The sequence below is a fragment of the Oxyura jamaicensis genome, chromosome 2 (genome assembly GCF_011077185.1).
Source record: "Oxyura jamaicensis isolate SHBP4307 breed ruddy duck chromosome 2, BPBGC_Ojam_1.0, whole genome shotgun sequence".
NCBI classification, from domain to species: Eukaryota; Metazoa; Chordata; class Aves; order Anseriformes; family Anatidae; genus Oxyura; species Oxyura jamaicensis.
Window position 1 is genome coordinate 108,063,187 of NC_048894.1, and position 19,546 is coordinate 108,082,732.

The window sequence follows — 19,546 nt, forward strand, 5'->3', positions numbered from 1 at the left end:
TACTTGAAAGTGGGCTGGGGGGCATCTACTGTGACAGCCTCCTGGGGGGAACGCCCTCGTCTTGGAAACGCAGAGCCCCCTCTGCTAAAGTCTGTCTCTCTTCAAGCTTGGGAGTAAAATTGAGTCCAATCTCTTTTCATACTCCTTTATGTGAGGGAGACTTTGGAAGGATCACCGTTGTTCTCTAATTTCGGTTAATTGTAATTGATCATTTCACACGTCCACCTGCTCTGTCTGTAGGGTGCTCAGCCTGAATTGGCCTTTTGCAGTCCCGTGGAGATGCTGCTGGATAACTTTGCATTTTAAAAGTCTCCTTGGGTCTTGGTCTGTCTATCCTGGAGTTGTGAATTTTTTCTTGATACGTTTTCCCTGATATATCACATCCCCCTTTCCCTCACTTCATTTTCTTTTCTTCACCTCTAACCTTCATGTTTTTATTTTCAGTTGAACTCTGCTCTGGGGGATATTTTTGTTTGTGTCAGTTAGCATGCAGTGTACTCCAGCATATGGATGCTTTGCCTCTTCTCACTTTGCTTTCCCTTTTTCTCTAAAATTCAATGATTAGTTCAGAAGTTGAATCTGAAACTTCTGACAGAATTCTGTCAGAATTTGTCCATATGCAGTTGCTTCCTGGAATAGCTTCTGAACTTTGTGCCCATGGATGTTGTATACATTGCTTGCTTGTTGCAAAGAGGTAATATTAGTCATATAAGAAAAAGCCTCCAAAATACCAATATAGTGTTTGAAAATGTAGAAGAGTCATGAAGGAAACAGAACAAAGACTATAGAACAAATAGCAAAATTCATTAAATATTGAAAAGGGCTGGAAAAACAAACAGCGTTCTTCAATAAGCAGTTCTTTCAGACGTTACTGGTTATTGGAAAAGTGACTGTAGAAATACATGACTCAGAGATATGTGATTTCATGTTTGTATTTGATCAAAAGAATTTCGAACACAATAATGGAAGATGTGTCTGTGCATATTAGATGAGGAAGAATTTGAAGAAATTGAATTTGGTGAAAGAATTACAAGGCTTATTAGTGGTTCAGCTAAAATGAAGATGGCATTGTGGGTAGAAGTAGATTGATCCGTCTTTCAAACAGTGTACAGGATTTATGCTGGAATGGTTGACCAGATTTTTTCAAGAGTTAGTAGTTGAAAATTCGGAAGAAACAACGAAATAGTTGGGATGACTTTTTTTTTCTTTTTTGGATTGGTGATTAATAAGGGTTAAAATTATAACTTATAATCTAATGTGGATAAATGATGCACAAGAGAAGGCTTGCAATTCAGCTGAGAAATGAATGTTTTGTAAGGTAATTAACAGAATTGATAGATATTAGCTGAGACACTGAGAGGAAGACTTTCAACTGGTGTATTTTGGCACACCTATTTTTCCACTTGAGGGTGCAAGCTGCACTGACTTTTATGTGGATTTATCTACAGCGTGGCATCTGCTAGTGATAGATCTGAGCAGAAGTCCCTGTTTCTTCAGGTACTGTTGTTAGCCGTGCCTTGAGAAGTTCCCCAAATTACATCAACTCCAGAATTTCAAGTGTTACCTTAGAAGATATTTTCCTTTATCTGTAAACATAACAAGTTGTAGGCAAAAAATACTGAAGAGCAAAACTCTTCTGTTTACTGGCTTTGGGAATTAAGAGTGCAAGGTTGCCTGTCATCAAATTCAGGTTTTCTGCTTTCTGCAGTACTTCCAAGATGATCCATCCACATATATATAAAACATAATGAATAAAAGAACAGATATATTGACTGCTCTATCTGAAAGTGGGACACGTTATACTGGAGCCTTGCAATTCATCTGCAAATGCACAGCAGTTCCAGTGTCTTGGGCAATCATACCTAGTCCTAGGCACTCGGTAGTCGTGGTAGAAATGATACCATGGTGGTAGCCACCTGCAGTGAGTGACAGCTCTAGGGCTGGCTGGCATTTAGGGAATGCTGTTTAGTCAATTATGAATACCCTTTGTAACTACCTAATCAGAGCATTTTTGATAATGGGGCTTTTCGATACCTTTCAGCCTTACAGAGAAACATTTCTGCACCTGAAGGTTGTTCTGTTAATAAGGTAACACACAGAATATCTGTGATTAAAATCAGAATTTCTGCTTTGCTTCATTTAGCACATTTCTCAAATATTGAGAGCCAAAATCATCAAACATCAATGCTTACATAAGTCAAACCCCAGTACTATTGTTCTTCTATTTATTATTGTATCAGTGAAATCGCAGTTCCTGGGTAGGTTATGTCTGTTACAGTCTGGAAGGAAAACTAATCGTTTGTGCTCAACCATGTATAGGACTTGTGAAAAAATCAACAAAGTAACTTTCTTTGCTCAGTAGTCACTTTTTCTTCATGCATGAAAAACAATATTGCATTCAATTTCATTGGATTTGACATTCCAAGTATAAAACGTGCCTCTTAACAAGGTGATGTGACACAGTAAAAACTTGCAGAAGTGACTGGGAAATCTCTCTGGTGCCATTTCCATCATTTTTGTAGAAGTGTATATTGCTTTTCCAGTTGTCAGATTTATTTATTTATTTAGTTTTTAAACACGTACTGGGATTTTTTTGCTGCTCTTGTGTCACTCTGTCTTTTGGGCATCTTTTTGTGTACAAAACCCTAATAAGATCTGTCATGATACTATTTATTGCTGGGTAACTGCTGGCATAAATATTGTAGGATTTTCATTTTCCTCCGTGCTTGCCTCACAGAAAATTTCCATTGATGTTAATGAGAATTACTGGGACACTCAAGTGCCCGTTTACTCTGGACCAACTCTAGTTGTCTTTCTCAAGTGTTGTATCTTCGAATTAATATTTCAGTGCACCAAATATTTGCTGAATTACTGCTGGAACATTGTGCAGGGGGGAACTGTAAACAACGACAGCAAATCCACCAGTTTGTAGATTTAAACCCGCTAGGTAAAATGATGAAATATGGTTGACTTAGCAACTCTGTGACTTTTAATGCATGTGGATTAAAGAAGCCTGAATTTAATGGATGCTGAGGACCATCAGCTACCTTAGGTTTTATTTGTGTTTGATTTCAGTGTGTCGTTTTGAACTATTAATTTGCCTTTAGTGCCTAAGCAGGGAGTTTAGCACTACACCCAGGTAAATCCCTTTTAAACTTTTTGACTAAGGAAACTATCATCATCCATGTGTTTAAACGTGAAAGTGCATCTCAGAAAATAATTCAGTTCAAAAGGAACATACTTATGGTAGTATGTGCATTTACTATCTCTTCATAGGAGTACTGCATTGATTATAATTTTGTGTGTTCTCTTATTGAAATCTTCCTCTAGCTCCCATTCCCTTACAGGTAACGGTTACCTAGTTGATACACCAGTGAGTTTATTTTTTGCAGTGTGTTTGTCAGGTGCCCAAATGTGCAATAAACAATGCTGGAGAACTGATCTACTCTCTGCTAATGCTCTCTAGCAAAGAAAATACGTCGTGAGCTTTTTTCCTTTCAAGGCTCAGAACTCCTATTTTTTTTTCAGTCAAAATTAGGTGTTTAGGTATTTGCGTGTGGAGTTTATCCACATGCTTTAGATTTATATAACCATCTGGCATAGTATTATTTTAGCAATCAGTTTAACACATGACAATAGTAAAAGTTGTAAGAGAAAATTTCTACATGACTTAACACTGAAGACAAGTTGATCTGAAAAACAAAAAAAAAACAAACAAAAAAAAACAACAACAAACCATTGTAAGAAATAGTTTAATGGATTCAAATCACTTTTTTCTTTCCTTTGCAGACACTGTATGGTTTCAAGTAAAATGCATGTAATAGTTTTTTTCTAATGATTATGCCTTTTCATTTTAATGCATATTAGTTTGTTTTTCTTTCTTGTGGAGAGATCCATAGTTAAAAGTAGGTGTAGCAACTAAGGTCTAAATTCATTGCGCATCATGGTTTTTGCCTTGATTTTACAGAATTTGCTTGCTCTTACACCTGATTTTATTTCATGGTATTTTTACCTCTGAAATTTGATCTTTATCTGAGTTCCCATGAAGGAAAATACAGGTACTGCCAAACAAAAGAGGTTGAATTCCTTTGTGAGATGGAAGCCTTTCAAGGGCAAAGGCTAATAAAGGGTTAAGGAGCCAACTGGGGGCTTCCATGACATTTATTACCCTTGATTTCTTTTGGATTAACTTTATTCAGACCCCTAGCACGTTGGTAGCTTTCCTCTGATGTTTAGATTTGCCCATGAACTGCAGCTTGGCTGTACTCAAGGCTTCTTGTGCTTCACATCCAGCTTGCCGTCTGGAGGAGGAGACCTAAGCATTTATCTTCACGGGAGCTGTGCTGGCTATCCTAGGCAGCCAGCACATTCTTGTCCTTTGAGCAAAGCATGCAATTTCAAAGGTTTTTCTCCTTAGCTATCTTGAAATGGCTGTGAATTAAGTGGGCTGATTTTAGGTAGCTTAAAATACAGGCATTTGGGGGTTTCTTTCTGGTTCACACAAACCACGTCCCATGCCTGATGCAAGAAGTCTCTTCTGTTGCTCTCTGTTCTGAAGCCGGGATCTTACTTACAGTCAGGTGCTCCTGTGCATCTTCTCTGTGCCTGGTTTCGTCAGCAACATTACCTTAGGTGCTGTCTAGAGGCTGTGTTTGGGCTTAGAATAGAAGTTAGTATCTTTGAAACAGCACGATGATTACAGGTTACTTAATCAACGCATGCGAGATGACTGAATGCCCCAGATGACTGAATCTGAGTGAAGATGCTGTTGCAGATGCGCTGGAACAAAAGAAACTTCAGCTTCTGGAAGTGTTGGTTGGTGAGACTTTTGTGACTGGGATTAAACTGTCCCCAAAGAGCTGCCTGGTGGAGTTTAGGGGCACTTTTGTGTCTAATTTCCTGAGATTCAGCCCCTACCTAGTTCAGTTAAACAATTAAAAGGATGCATTTATGTCACTGTCTCCTACTCCGTGCCTCATGAAGTAGGAAGAGCTTGCCAGATACTTCCTAGCAGAAAAACTAAAACAGTGTATCTGAAAGATACACTGCAGCTTAATGTAGTTCTCCTAAAAGATTCTGTGTTCTTACAAAGGGGAAAGTAAGATCTGTCCTGTTTACGGTGACATTCTTTCCTACTTTTTCACTTTCAACAACAGAGTTACAGCTATATTCAAAATAGCCTGGCCATATTTCCTCTCTTAAGCTCCTGATAATTTGTCACATGGTTCAGTTGTGCTGCACATACTACATAATTCAGGATCACAGAAGTTAAACGGTTCTTAGCAAGATACTTCTATCAAGCAGTTGTAAAATTGGTTGGGTTATCAGGTAGGTGTTTGTTTGAAACTTCAAGGTGGCTAAGAACAGATGTACTTTTCTCCACAGCATTCTTAGTGTTTAGATGCAAAAAGCTGGCCAGTTAGTTTTTAATGAACTCATAAACATTGTTACTGTTGTCGTGACAGCAAACTGTAACTATTTCAAAGGTTTTGTATTTTAAGTTTAAATGAACTACTTGAACAGCAGAGTATGGCCTAAATGATGGAAGAAGTACTAGTTTATTTCCTGCCTGCTTAAAGCAAAGATCCATGTGGCTAAATTTAAAATTTATTTGCTTTCTCTTTATACCCAAATATACTTTTGTGGGTTTTATTTTAAACCTTTTGTTGTGTTACGAAGATAGAGAAATGTATTATTGGTAATATAACAGGAGTAATTGTTGTTCTAGCTGGCTGCCTATTCGTTCTTCACCCTTCAGCATCCTAGTTATTTATTGAGCAACAGGATCTTCAATGCCAGCGCAGGAAGATTTTATACTTGGATCATCCCAAGACCATGCACAACTTAGGAACCATCCTAGTAAAGAAAGGAGTAGAAAGACTGAGTAATGCTAACTTGGTTAGTCTTCTCTGTACACACGAAACTGAGGACAGGAGTCTTCTTGTTGTGTCTTTGTGGCACTTAATTTCATGCTTTCTGGACTGAAACATTTGAAGATGTTTGTGGTAGAAGTCAAAAACACATAGGGCATGCTGCATGAAAATGGTGTGCTGTCGTGACAGTCTGAAACAGGGAGAATATGTATGTAAAGCCAGCAGAAATAATAAATAGCATTCCTTACTGTCCTCATGCCGCTACGTCAGGAGCAAGGATACCACCTCCTGGCTGCTGCATCTGCAGTGCTTGGGGGAGGTGGGGGGTGGGCTCTTTTTTTTGCTCCTGACTGGGGCCCTCCTGCATTTTAGACTACTGAAACACAGCAAGAAAGAAAATGCTGGAGGTATACGTAGATTCAAGGACACTGTCATCAGATTCCTGTAGAAACCAATCCTTGCATAGAAAAGCACTTGAAGAATGTTCATTTCTTTCTTTCTGCTAAATATAAAATTAAGAAAAAATATATCTCAAGAGCATATGAAAAGACAGTATTAGGAACCCTAAAAAATGAAATTAATTTTAAATGTAGTATGAGATTTTAATTGGAGAAGCATGTTCAGTGACTTTGGCTTACATTACTAATGCATAAGGAATTGTCCCAGTATGTTATTTTGCCTTGTAGGTAGTAAAGCATTCAGATTCCTTTGTATCACATTTCATTTAAGTTTTTGTCAACTTTAGAAACTCAATTATTTTGTCTGGATTGAAAATTAATGAGAAGTTATACTTGATAAATAATTTAGACTAGCCGCAAAACTATATTATTGAATAATTAAACCTACTTAAGATAAAGGTGCAGTCTGGACTGAAGTTCTCCAGATTTCCATTTCCAGAAATGACTTAAGAGTTTGCATCCTATTCAAATTCCAGGGTATCATTGCATATCAGATTGAAAAAGAAAAAAAGTTGTTTTCTAGTAACTGCTTGAGACATGTGTGTGCTTGTACTTTTATAAAAGCATGTAGTTACGGATCTTTAGCATGCATCTATAACATATCCATTTTCTTTGGACTTTTATGAAAAATGCAGGGTTTAGCATACCTTTTTATTTCTGTTTCATTGTGTTGCATTGAGAAGTCCTCGTTTGAAAGTAGACATTGTGCTCAATTTTATTTCCTTCTATGGTATCACAGTCTATATATCAGGAGAATTCTTTCCTTTGGCTTTGGCTTTTTTCATCACAGTGATATGAATGTCTTGAAAATCACTTTGTGAAACGACTGTGTAGATTCAGATTTTAAATTGCACATCTGTTCTATAAGTTGATTATTTTGAAGGTACACTTCAATGAAATGCATTAATAGGCACTAAAAAGTAGAACATACGTTGACTAGATGCTCTTGTGAGGGTTGTTCAAGTATTACTTTATTTATACCTTTGTTTATACCTTTACATTTCTTGTTAGTTTTGAAGTTAGGATCTTACTGCAATATTCCCCCTTCCACCCCCCCCACCCCCCTTTTTTTTTTTTCCATACAACTTAACAATTTGCTGGGTATTTTCTTTTCGTCCTTCTTTTCTCAGCTCTTGAGACCAAGAGATAATTAGGTGTCCACACTTCATGGAAATAGCTGGTGGTAGGCTGCAGAGTGGCTAAGGAATCAAGAACATTTTAGGCCACATCTCTATTAGCTACTGTACCCCAGCATCTATGCACATAGAATTGTCCTTGATTTCACTGGGACTCAGCATGGAGAAATGCTCAGATAGTTGCCCCCTGCAATTGATTTTCTCCTAACATTCAGTGCAGTGAAGATCACTACAGGGGGATTTGTTGTTTTATTTTTCTTTCTTTTTCCATATGTAAAATAAAGATTCTAATATTTACTAGCTTTGGAAAATTATCTTGAGATTCTCAAAAGTAATTTGAGCTAAATACAAATTACTATTATATTAGCAGAAGCAAGGCAAAATGATCATTTGTTTAATGATGCTTTAATTGTGGATTGTTGTAATAGGGAGAAGAAATTAAAATAATGAAGAAACTGAAACAGTGACTTTGTTTTGCAGGTTCTTTCATGTTGGTGAATACATCTGGGAGATTTGCAGGACAGAAAGCTCACCTCCTGCTGCCTCATCTAAAAGAAAATGACACACATTGTATTGATTTCCACTATTATGTTGCAAGCAAGAGTGGATCTAGCCCTGGCATTTTGAATGTATATGTGAAAGTTAATGATGGTCCTATTGGTAACCCAGTCTGGAACACATCTACTGCTGGCACTTGGAACAGAGCAGAACTGGCAATTAGCACTTTCTGGCCACATTTTTATCAGGTATGCTTTACTTTTTATGAATTTTTGTTCATCGTAGTAGGCACCTGCTCTTAATTACCATTTTGACTTTAAATCAAAACATGTTTCAGTGTGTTTTGTTGATCTTTATCTTAATTACATTTTTGCAGATTATGTTAAATGTTTTTACATGAATATGGCTGTGTTTATATGTTTACATATATTTATAGAAGCGTATGAGATTTATGCACACACACACTTTAAACACAGATGAAATAATCAGATTGAAACAATTCAGAAATTTTGCCATTGATTCCAGTCAGTCACCTTGGTTTCTCTATAATAAATTCACTCATTTTTTCAGTTCATTAGGGATGCCGGAATTGAATGTCGATAGATTTTACTGCAGTAGAGTCTTCAAGTTTGATTTAGATGAGCAATACTTGTTGCTTTAGAACCAGCAGAGTCCTTTGAATCTTCACTTTGAGTCTTCAGTTGGAATGCAATATCCATTTGTTCTGTCCAATACTAATCGTAAATAGAACAGTTACTATCATAGGAATGTCCTTCTGATTACATCCTAAAGATTTAGCGAGGATTTCACTTACCAGTTCCTTAGAGTGTTGCTTCTCGGCAAGAAAGTTTAAAGATTATAGAGTTATTTACTGCTCTATATTACTGTACAGTAGTTCAATTTTTCCCCTTCCCATGAAAATACAGTCTTTGTCTACATGAGCAAGTGATTTGCTCTAATAGGGGCAGTTGTTGTTCAGGCTCCTGTCATCTTCACTTGCAGTGTGGAAAGCTTGGTTTGGATTTAGTTTGGTCCCATGGGGTAAAATTTGTCACTATACCTATGCTTTGAAGCTTTCTGGATGTAAGCTGTCCCAAAGATCCCAAAGTTCCTTATCTGCAGACCTTCCTAGGGAGTGTGATGTTATCCTTCCATGGTGCTTTCTGTGTGTGTGACAGCATCTTAATTCCTACATCAATGCCCTGACCACCAGTATCATATGTGGTAGAGACCCACTTGTGATGCCATGTAGCACGAGTGACCAGGTGTTTGCTGCCCCATCCATACTTGCAGAATAAGTTTGGCAGTGTCCACTGGAAGATACTCTGTGGGGTGATAGTGGACCTTCTTCTCTGTCTGCAGCATCTGATCTGTGAAGATGTCTCAAGGGAACTGAAGTTCTTCCTTTTTAACCCTTTTTTTCTCAAAGGAATAAAACAACGCACAAGCTGAATTACTTTGTGGAGTCCTTGCCCCTGTGATTGCTTCACCCACAATTGACCATCTTGTCCTTGGAACATGGGATATCTGGCAGTGGGTGCAAAAGAAGACCCAAAAGAGCATGCTGTTGAGTTGATCTTCTGTAGGATTGTGCCACAACTTTGTCATTCTTGTGTAAAAAATCAGGATCCCTGAACAAAGTCTCACATTCCTTTGTTTAAGAGTGTCACTGCTCACTGTCCTTACAACCCATGATTCATACTGGTTGCTGGCTAACCAGCTTCAAGCTGGGCAGGTGCACTGCAGCAGTGACAGAGATCACTGCCTCTGTTAGTGTGTTCCTGGGTTGTGTAGGGAGGTACTGACGGTACACATTCACACCCAATGCAGCTTTCTGCCCAAGGTGTCTAGGAATCACTACAGTTCATCAGGGGGCTCTTGAAGGGGATCCAGGGTAAGTTTATGGACAGTTCAGCAAACTTCACTGGAAGGAGTCATGGTGTGGATCCCCTGTAACTGGCCATAGACTCGATGGAGGGATACTGGCACATTTTCCAGAAGAGCAGCTTATTAGCAAAGTTCAGGTTCTCCTTAGTGTTGTGGGAGAAACTGTGTAGTACTTGCCTCTCTGGAGCATGAGGCCATATCCTGACCACAGAGTCCAAGCTTGGTTTAGCCACAACTTTACCTCTCACAAGCTGAAAGGGCACCTTTCTGCAAGGTTATGGGCCCCATATTATGAATCTGATGCCAGAGTTGAGAATGTCCTCCAGTGGTGTCAAAGAGCCTTTCTGTCTTGAATGAAATGAGGAGTGGTCTGTGCTGTTAGCTTCAGTGGACAACAGGAGAAGAGCAGAGCATCCCACAGACAATTTTGTGGCTGACATGGGATATAACTGGGTGCTTGGTAACATGGCATCTCCTGGGAGGATCTGTGAGCTTTCTGGGTGATTCAGGACAGTTAGATGGTGCGTGTATATTTTGCAGATGCTGAGTGAACATGTGACTGTGTCGCTTATGCCTTGGGCTGGATCATAAGTACTGGGTGCTTCACTTGGGTCTCATCTACCCCATGAAATGCTACAGGCTGGGGGAAGAGTGGCTGGAAAGCTGCCTGATGGAAATGGCCCTGGGGGTATTGGTTGATAGCCGGTTGAATAAGCCAGTAGTGTGCCCAGGTAGCCAAGAAGGCCAACAGCATCCTGGCTTCTATCAGGAATAGAGTGACCATCAGGACCAGGGAAGTGATTGTCCCTCTGTACTCTGCTCTGGTGAGGCTGCACCTCAGGTACTGTGTTCAGTTTTGGGCCCTGGGGGTCCTCAAAAAACTGGGGGTCTTCAAAAAACATGTTAGACGTAGAGCTTAGTGACATGGTTTAATGGTGGACTTGGCAGTGTTAAAGTTGGACTAGATGGTCTTAGAGATCTTTTCCAACGTAAATAATGATTACAACCTATGATTCTATTATTCTGTAATGTCCCCACATGGGTTTGTACTCCGTTAGTAGAGGAAATTCTGATGTAATTTCTTCAGAAAAGAGTCCAGTTTGGATGCAGCCGAACTGCTCTTTGAACAGTCAGTGAAAATAAAGAATGTGCTTCAAAGCCTCACTAAAGCTCTGAACCAAAATGATAATGTGGACAGGGAAATTTTAAGAAAAGAAACCCATACTTTCACTCATAAATTTTAAGCTAAATTAAAATTTTGATAAAAAATACAGCAAGCCCAAAGGGTTTTAAATCTGTTGTTGGTAATAATAATAATAATCTATGTCAGATTTCTAACAACATGATACATCTAACTGATATTTGAGAAATATAGATATTTGGACATTGCAAGAGAAAGATAACCTTACTAATCCACTTTCCCCTTGAGACCCGAACTCTGTACTGTTCACCCTTATTCATAGGTGAACCCTTACATGCTTGGATCAGGTACTGCAGTTAGAGAAATTACCATGCATTAGCTGATCAGTAATAGACACCTGAGTCTGTCAGTAATGGACTCCATGTACTTTCTTAGCCTCTGAAAGTATAGATATTTTGACACAATCTGTACTTTATTCACTGAGGAATATAGTAAGTCATTTTCTTTGCATTTGCTGCATACGGTCTGAAATTATACCTGCTAAGGTATTGCAATTTAGCTGATGTGCCAAAACGTCTTATGCTATAGCTATATCTCTGGCGGCCCAAGGAATTAGTATAAAATAGTATAGCTTCACTGGTTTTGATGTAGATAAGATAATTTATTCTTGAGGAAGCTCTCAATTTCATAGCTTATGGTCAGTCACCTCTATTTTGGTTGCTTCTGTTCTCTCAGAAATCTCTAATGCAATTTCTTCACTCGCCTGGTGACACTTGCAATTTCTCATTGTTTCTCATAGAATCATATAATGACAGAATTATCCCGAGCTGGAAGGGACCCACAAGGACCACTGAGTCCAACTCCTGACTACACACAGGGCCACCCAAAAAACAGACCCTATGTCTGAGAGCGTTGTCTAAGAACTTCTTGAACTCTGCAGGCTCGGTGCCATGACCACTGTCCTGGGGAGCCTGTCCCAGTGCCTGACCACCCTCAGTGCAGAACCTTTCCCTAACCCCCAGCCTGACCCTCCCCTGTCCCAGCTCCATGCCGTTCCCTCGGGTCCTGTCGCTGTCCCCAGAGAGCAGAGCTCAGCGCCTGCCCCTCCGCTCCCCTCGTGAGGGAGCTGCAGGCCGCCATGAGGTCTCCCCTCAGCCTGCTCTGCTCGGGGCTGAGCAAACCAAGGGGCCTCAGCTGCTCCTCATACGTCTTCCCCTCCAGACCCATCACCATCTTTGTAGCCCTCCTTTGGACACTCTCTAACAGTTTTATGTCCTTTTTATACTGTGGTGCCCAGAACTGCACACAGCACTTGAGGTGAGGCCACACCAGCACAGAGCAGAGTGGGACAGTCCCTTCCCTCGACCAGCTAGCAGTGCCATGCCTGATGCACCCCAGGACATGGTTGGCCCTCCTGGCTGCCAGGGCACACTGCTGGCTTGCGTTCAACTTCTTGTCAACCAAAACCCCCAGATCCCCTTCTGTGGGGCTGCTCTCCAGCCTCTTGCCCCCAGTCTGTACGTACAGCCAGGGTTGCCCCATCCCAGGTGCAGAATCTGGCACTTGCTCTTCTGAACTCCTTTAATCTGTTTCCATGCTCTTTCTTCATCATGTAGTCTGTTTTGGGGGGAGGTGAGAAATTAGTTGCATCACCTCGGAGAAGAGCAGGAGGAGGAGAAAGGATATATGTGAGCCTTGTGAGAACATGTCCAAGTTAGGTGGGAGCTCAGATTGCTTAATGTGTGGTAGGAGGAAGCAAAGGGCCCATCTGATCTGTGTCTAGCACTGGTTCTGTTTCCTAAGGTTTTATTCTTTTGATTCCAAAATTCTGAGCTCTTTTGTCACAAAACGATGTGTTTTTCACATAAAATCCAAAAGCTAAAAAACTTTCTCCCAGGGATTATCTGTGGCTGGCTGACCTTATTGCACAAAACTAAGAACAGTCTGCTGAGAAGATTGTTTAAGAAAGGATAGCAGCCTTTTTAACTTTTCTTGTATGAAGGTTCATAGTTTCCTAGAAGTAGCATTCAGGGAAAGGCTCTGCTTTAGTAGATGACGATAGAAAACAATGTAGTTTTCTGATTTGCTTTGTTGTGTTTAAAATTGCATAGTCACATAGGCATCTGCATATTTGTGAATACTCTATAGTTCCAGTTCATTAATAGGACACCAGCAAGGTGTCTAGCTGCATATACAAGGTGTCTAGCTGCAAATGAAACCAAAATGTACTAGAGACAAATTGTATGATAACATTCCAGAGTTGTAATATTTATGCAACCCAGGATGCTTAAAACACAATAGTGTTAGTCTGTTTTGCTGTTGATTCATGAAGAACATAGGCAAAATAACTCCCACTAATGGTAGCTGAATAGAAACTAGATTGTGTAGTGTGGAGTGAATTTTAATCCAACTTCTAGAGATTTATTTGTTTAAACCACATATTATTAACACATATATGCAAAGCATTCAAAAGATTTAATAATTAGTAGTGTTTTATTATTGTAACACCAGTTACCCAAGTTTGCTAATACCTTTCACATTGAGTTTCCATTTACAATTGACTCTTTAGAAGTACAGTCTCCAAACAAAGACATTAATTTCTCTTAGTGTACGCTTTTCTTTTTACTATGTAATTATTTGTGTAGGTTTCACCCCATATGAAAGCTGTACTATGTATATAAATCACAATGATAACCTGCATGTAACAATACTAATTGTAGCCTAATTACTGCATATTTAAACTTAAATTGTGAAGTATTCTGCTGATTAAGATACATTAATTCCTTAATTAATGGTCTTCTAAGTGCTACTGCTTAACATCTATCTGCCTTTAACTTTAGGGTATATCTACACTGCAGACCAGCTCCTGATTACAGTATAGTTGCAGTAACACAGGTTCAAGCTGCTGAGCACCTTCTGAGGGTCAAAGATTATCAGCACAGCTTGTTCTTTTCTGCTGTGGCTCCTGGTCTCTATTTGTTTCAAAGTAGCTTAGATTTTTCTACAGGAGCTAGTCTTACTTTTGTGTTAGGGAAGGAGTTTATCATGCCATTTTAGGTGGCCTGCAAACAAAGTAAGGCTTCTCTGTCAATCTCCTCCATACTGGAACAGAATTAAGATGTACACAGAAAAAGAGGATTAAATGCTATGTAGATATCTATAAGATGTGAGACTGTTTTTAGGCTCTTGGGGTCCAGTCTCAGTAGGTTGAAAGGCCCTAAAATTGGAGGGTTTTGATAAAAGTTAGTGCTGAAGAGGCTACTCCTCTAATGAGGAGAGGCTGGGAGATTTTTGGTTTTGTTTCCTTTACTGTTTTGATTTTTTTCCTTGTTTGAATCCTATAGTGGGAGAAGAAAAAATGTTGATTTCAGTGTTGTTTTTTCTCCTCTCTTTTTTTTTTTTTTTTTTTTTTTTTTTACCCTTTCTGGTTACTTAATGATTCTCAGACCAAGAGTTTGAAATATATTTTGCATTTTTGAAGCATTTCCAGTTTTAGAACTTTATAATATGTGAAATAGCACTGCAGAGTTGAATTTGGTGAGAGACTTTTGTTTCCAGCTCCAAACCCTGCAAGCAGGCTATTTGGCACAGCACCATAGCAAGTTATCCATTATCCCTCTGTCACTTTCTATATTTTGAATTACTTGTTTTGTAATTTGCTGGGAGTTAGTCATGGCAGCACTGAGCTGAAACAAATCTCAATTAAATAAAACAACAAACATTGAAGTTTTAAAATCCAGAATTGGAACTGAAATGACTAAAAATAATTTCCAGTGGAGTATGCTACTCTATATGCTACTACACCTTCTTTAAACATAATTTCCTCGGAAGCTGAAATTAGAAAATGGAGTAAGTGCCAGACAGTAATTCCTGAATTCTTATTCAGTAAAGACACAAAGAAGTTACATGACATCACTTCACACTAAGATGAGATTTACCCTTTACCAGTCTGACACTTTCCCCTGTAAATTGGGAGTTTAGGGAATAAGAAGCAGTAGATCCAACCTGCCTTTCAATTCTGGACTTAAACTTGCATTTCTTTCAGACCCTGCTTTATACAGGCTGTACTTGGAGTTCTGTTCATGCAATGTACTTCAGTCACCAGCTAGGACAAAGAATGAAGCTTCTTGCGAAGTGAAGGTCATGCTCACGTTCTCCTGTGTTGCATGCACTGCATTAAACTGCACGCCTACGGTCCTTGAACTGTGCTTTGAACTCAAAAGAAACTTTGAAATGCATATTGCCTTTTGAACCACTACTGGTCACAAATCTTAAATAGCTCTTCTTCACTGAGTTGTATGATTTAGGAGTAGGTATTTTGAGAAAGATGCATCAGGGCAGACCACAAAAACAAAAAATAACAACAACAAAAAAAACAACAATCACAGCGATGTAAAAAGGTCCAAGAGTAAGCAGACGTGCTTTTTTTGTCATATAAACAAGGACCTGGTATTTTTTCCCATCCCTGGTTCCTAAACCAAGAAAAATTCCATGCCTTTAGTAGAGAAATGTTCAACCACAACTGATTTAAAAACAAACAAGAAGAGCGGGATGTAATAAGCCTGAATATTACGAGCTCAGTTTTTAGTGCTGTTCACCCTTAAGAGGTTTCTGTGGAGTCTCAGGTTGGCAGCAGCCACCTAAATGTTGTTTAATATGCTGAAGTGCTCTTTTGAGTGCTGAATGGTAGTTGTGTAGGAGTGATAGATGGGGGCACAAATGGCATACAATAAATTCGTAACCAGTGAGGCCTAACCATGTTGTAGGTGTGGCAATGCTGCTGAGAGCCCAAGTAAATAAGCTCTGAGAGGTTTGTGCATGGTCTGTGAAGGACCAGGTCAGAAACCTCCGTTGAGGTGCCTTTGAAGAGGCAGCCGTAGCCCCAGTAACCAAGGGGGCAGTCCTAGGACAGGTCCAAAAAGGGAGAAAGAAGTTGCTCAACCCTCAGGGCTGCAAGACATCACCACGTCCCAGCACCTTTGTAATCGCTGGTGTCCAATATAACCAAGCAAAAGCACACTGTGGGGGTAAAGCAAAGCCGGCAGCGAGGAGAAGGCAGCACGTGCTGTTGGCAGGGTGTAATGCGCGCTGCAGGAGTCTCGGCCCGGTTCCCGGGGAGCAGAAAAGGAGCCTGACGTTATGGAGCTTTCCCAACAGTCCTTTTTCTTCCTTGTTTTCACAAAGGACTATTTTAAGTCCTGTGAAGTAGGGAGTGTTTACATTAGGTACAATCCACCTTTTGCCTAAAAGCATTGTGATTTTGCAACAACAAAGGCAGGAATTTATGAAGCGATGTTGTGTGCTAACAAAAACTATTTATTCCTATTGTTCTGGGGAGCGGGCAAGTTATCACGAGTCGCACATTTTCAGGAGTAAGCGTTCGCGTTGGTGAGCAGACCCTTTCCTTTGTTCCTACATAGAAGGGGGAAGCGGCAGGAACGAGCGGCTGATTTTGCCCTTCAGTGGAGCAGGGACGGCCGTGTTAGGCCGCGGCCCTGCTTCCTGTTTGGCAGCCCCGGGAGGCAGGCCTGGGTGTAAAACAGCTCCCAGGCCAGCACTCGGCCCGGGTTTTTCCTGAACAGACGGATTCGGTGTCTCAGCCAGTTGTTTCCTGCCTGATAAGATGACGGAATAATAAGGCTGAAAAATCAAAGGGCTGCCCAGCCTGCTGGGATGTCGCCTTTATTTTGACCAGTCTGTTATATTGCCCCAAAGCGTTGCAGCAGCTGGGAGGAAATGCAAAGTTAAAAAAAGGTCTGGGGCAAAAAGGCAAAATTCTGCTAAACAAGTGACTTTTAAATATGATATATTGGAGAAATCTGGACATGAAATAAGTTGCTGGTTTTTATTTCTAGGGAAATTATTAACAGAACTGATCTGGATCCATGAATAGTCCTGACAACCCTGACAGCTTTTCAGTGGAAAAATGAGTTACCAGGAGTGCTTCAAGGTCCAGTCCTGAGCACTCCCCTACAGCATGCAGTAACCCCACTGGGGTTTTCATAACCATGCCATCTGTAGCGTCATATTACTTTTTTTTTTTTTTTTTTTTTCACTGTAAAAGAGGAACACGCTAATGTAAGCAGATTTTTTAGTCCATAATCTTAATTTATTAATTTCGATAAAACAGAATAGTGGCTTTGGATACAGAAGGTGGTAGTATTTTACAGCCTGTGAACAGATGGGAAATTATATTACTTGTGGTATGTGTCGCATTCTTGAAGAAAAAGGCATGTCAGTGATGTCTTTTTGGCTATGCTATGTCACTTCTGGCTCTAGTGTCTCTTTCCATTTGCTAAAAAAAAGCATGTTTTCTGTCAGAAAAGACACAAACTTATAATCAGATAGGTTGATATCATCTTGGATATTGCTTTTAATGGAAGCCTGATTAAACTGACAATATTTCGACCTGTATTACTTTTCTTTGGAACTTGCCCTCTTTTGTGACAATAATTGTAATTTAATAGCTTGTCCAGTTGGCAGTTCCTTCATACATTGCTTGGCTTATTTGTGGTAATGACATTTTTGGTATGTTGTCTAGAGATAAAGCAGAATATTTTAGATCACTCATTGAGTCATTCTCTGTTGTCATAAATACTAAGTCGTAAGACTTAATAATTTCAAGATTGTTGTTTCTGCTAGTGAACCAAAGGAACTGGTTTGTGATCAGGATCTACAAGCTTTTTCTGTGATTATATTGCAATAATGAAGTACTTATCAGAGAACCTGTAGCTAAGCTCCCCAGTTATGAATTGCAGAAATTATTTTGAGATATTCTACTTAAGTATTTGGTTTTGTTGGAAGTCAGACAATTCTTTGTAAAAGGCCCTTTTAATAAGCTTTGTAAAAAAAAAAAAATTAAATCCCCATTATCTGACAGTAATATTTTTAGCAGAAAACTTAGGATTTGGCTGACTGCTTCAAAGGTGTTTGTTTCTGCAAAAATATCTGAAAACGAAGAGCCTGAAAAAACTCCCATCCTCTGCAGTGATAGGATTTTGGTTCAAGTAGACTTTTCAGGTGGCTTTGTGACGATCTCCTTGTAGTGAGTTATCCAAAGAGACAAAACCAAACCAAATAAACCAAAAATAAAAAACAAAACAAAAAAAAAAAAAACTATTTCAGTAAAAATTAGGCAGTTAGCTTAGTTTTTCTTCTTCTTCTTCTTGTTTTTCTCTTCTTCTTCTACTTCTCCTCCTGCTCCTCCTTCTCCTTCTCTTCCTTCTTTCTCCTCCTTCTCCCTTTTTTCTTTTTTTTTTTTTTTTTCCTTCTTCACAGAGGAAACTCAAAGCAACCAGGGAATACAGGAGAGAAACAAAAAGGTTTTTACACAGCTGTCCCAAGCCCTCTGGGTTGTTGCTGGCTGGTCTTTACCTCACCATTTGGACTGAGTTTGCTCAGTGACTTTCTTAGTGGCAGCATAATTCCCCAAGAACTTCTCCACGATTTCTGAGATGTGGCTGTCTACTCCCTATTCTTCACTGATATGTTGTAACATCCCTGAATTAACTGCAGGTTCACAGCACTGTCCTGCCCCTTCCCTAGCCCTGCTGGCCACGCTGTTTCTTATGCAAGCCAGGATGCTGTTGGCCTTCTTGGCCACCTGAGCACACTGCTGGCTCATATTCAGCAGACTGTCAACCAATACTCCCAGGTCCTTTTCTGACAGGCAGCTTTCCAACCACTCATGTGCCAGGACCCGGCATTTGGCCTTGTTGAACCTCATACAGCTGGCCTCAGCCCATCAGTCCAGCCTATCTAGATCCTCCTGCAGAGCCTTCCTCAAGGGGCGTAACAACCCCAAGCAGCGCTACAGGCTGGGAGAGGAGTGGTTAGAAAGCTGCCTGGCAGAAAAGGACCTGGGCATATTGGTTGATAGTCAGCTAAGTATGAGGCAGCAGTGTGCTCAGGTGGCCAAGAAGGCCAACAGCAGCCTGTACACTTTGTTCTTCTGGGTTGGCAGTATCAGCTTTGAGTGCCATCAGAGTACCTTCAGACATTTAAAAGGCCACAAGCCTTCTCAGGGGGTTGTGACTGAGCAGTCTGTCTTGCAGAACTTGTTTCTGCAAAAACTGTGTGGTGGGTGACTTAGAAAGAGAAACGGACAGAGTTTAGGAAGAGTCCTGTGATATCTGGGAGAAAAGAGGAAGATTAGTGTTCATTGATGAGGCAACAAGAAAGACTAGAGAAAGCAGAGGCAAGAGGTGATAAAAGAACTAGCTCACCTCAAGGTTTGTTTTAAAATCAGGATCAGGGTTCTACCAGTGTTTATTTAGCAGCAGGAAACCATGATATACTATTATGGGGCTGTATGCTGTCCTTGTGACGTGTTTGCATTATGTATCACCTTCTGCTGAAATAAGTGCAGTAAAGATTATGTTTCACAGTGTCCTTCTACATTTATTCCAAAGTCATATATAATATATATGTGAAAAGTAGTTTTGAAACTTTACCGTCCTCAGTGTGCTTTATAAGACTAGTTACAAGAGGAAATCAGGGTTAACTTTCCAAGCAAAAGGGAAGTATTTTTTAAAAAAAGATAATAAATCACAA

At 39.8% G+C, this 19,546-nt stretch overlaps 1 protein-coding gene across 11 annotated transcripts in view; it reads left to right on the forward strand.

Moving 5' to 3' along the window:
• The window catches only part of PTPRM (protein tyrosine phosphatase receptor type M), a 480,584-nt gene that overhangs the window by 147,246 nt on the left and 313,792 nt on the right, over window positions 1-19,546 (forward strand). For all 11 annotated transcript variants that reach the window (XM_035316805.1, XM_035316797.1, XM_035316798.1 and 8 more), the window contains exon 3: window positions 7,948-8,213. In XM_035316805.1, the coding sequence (XP_035172696.1) occupies window positions 7,948-8,213 (266 nt within the window). The remainder of the gene's footprint in view (window positions 1-7,947; window positions 8,214-19,546) is intronic.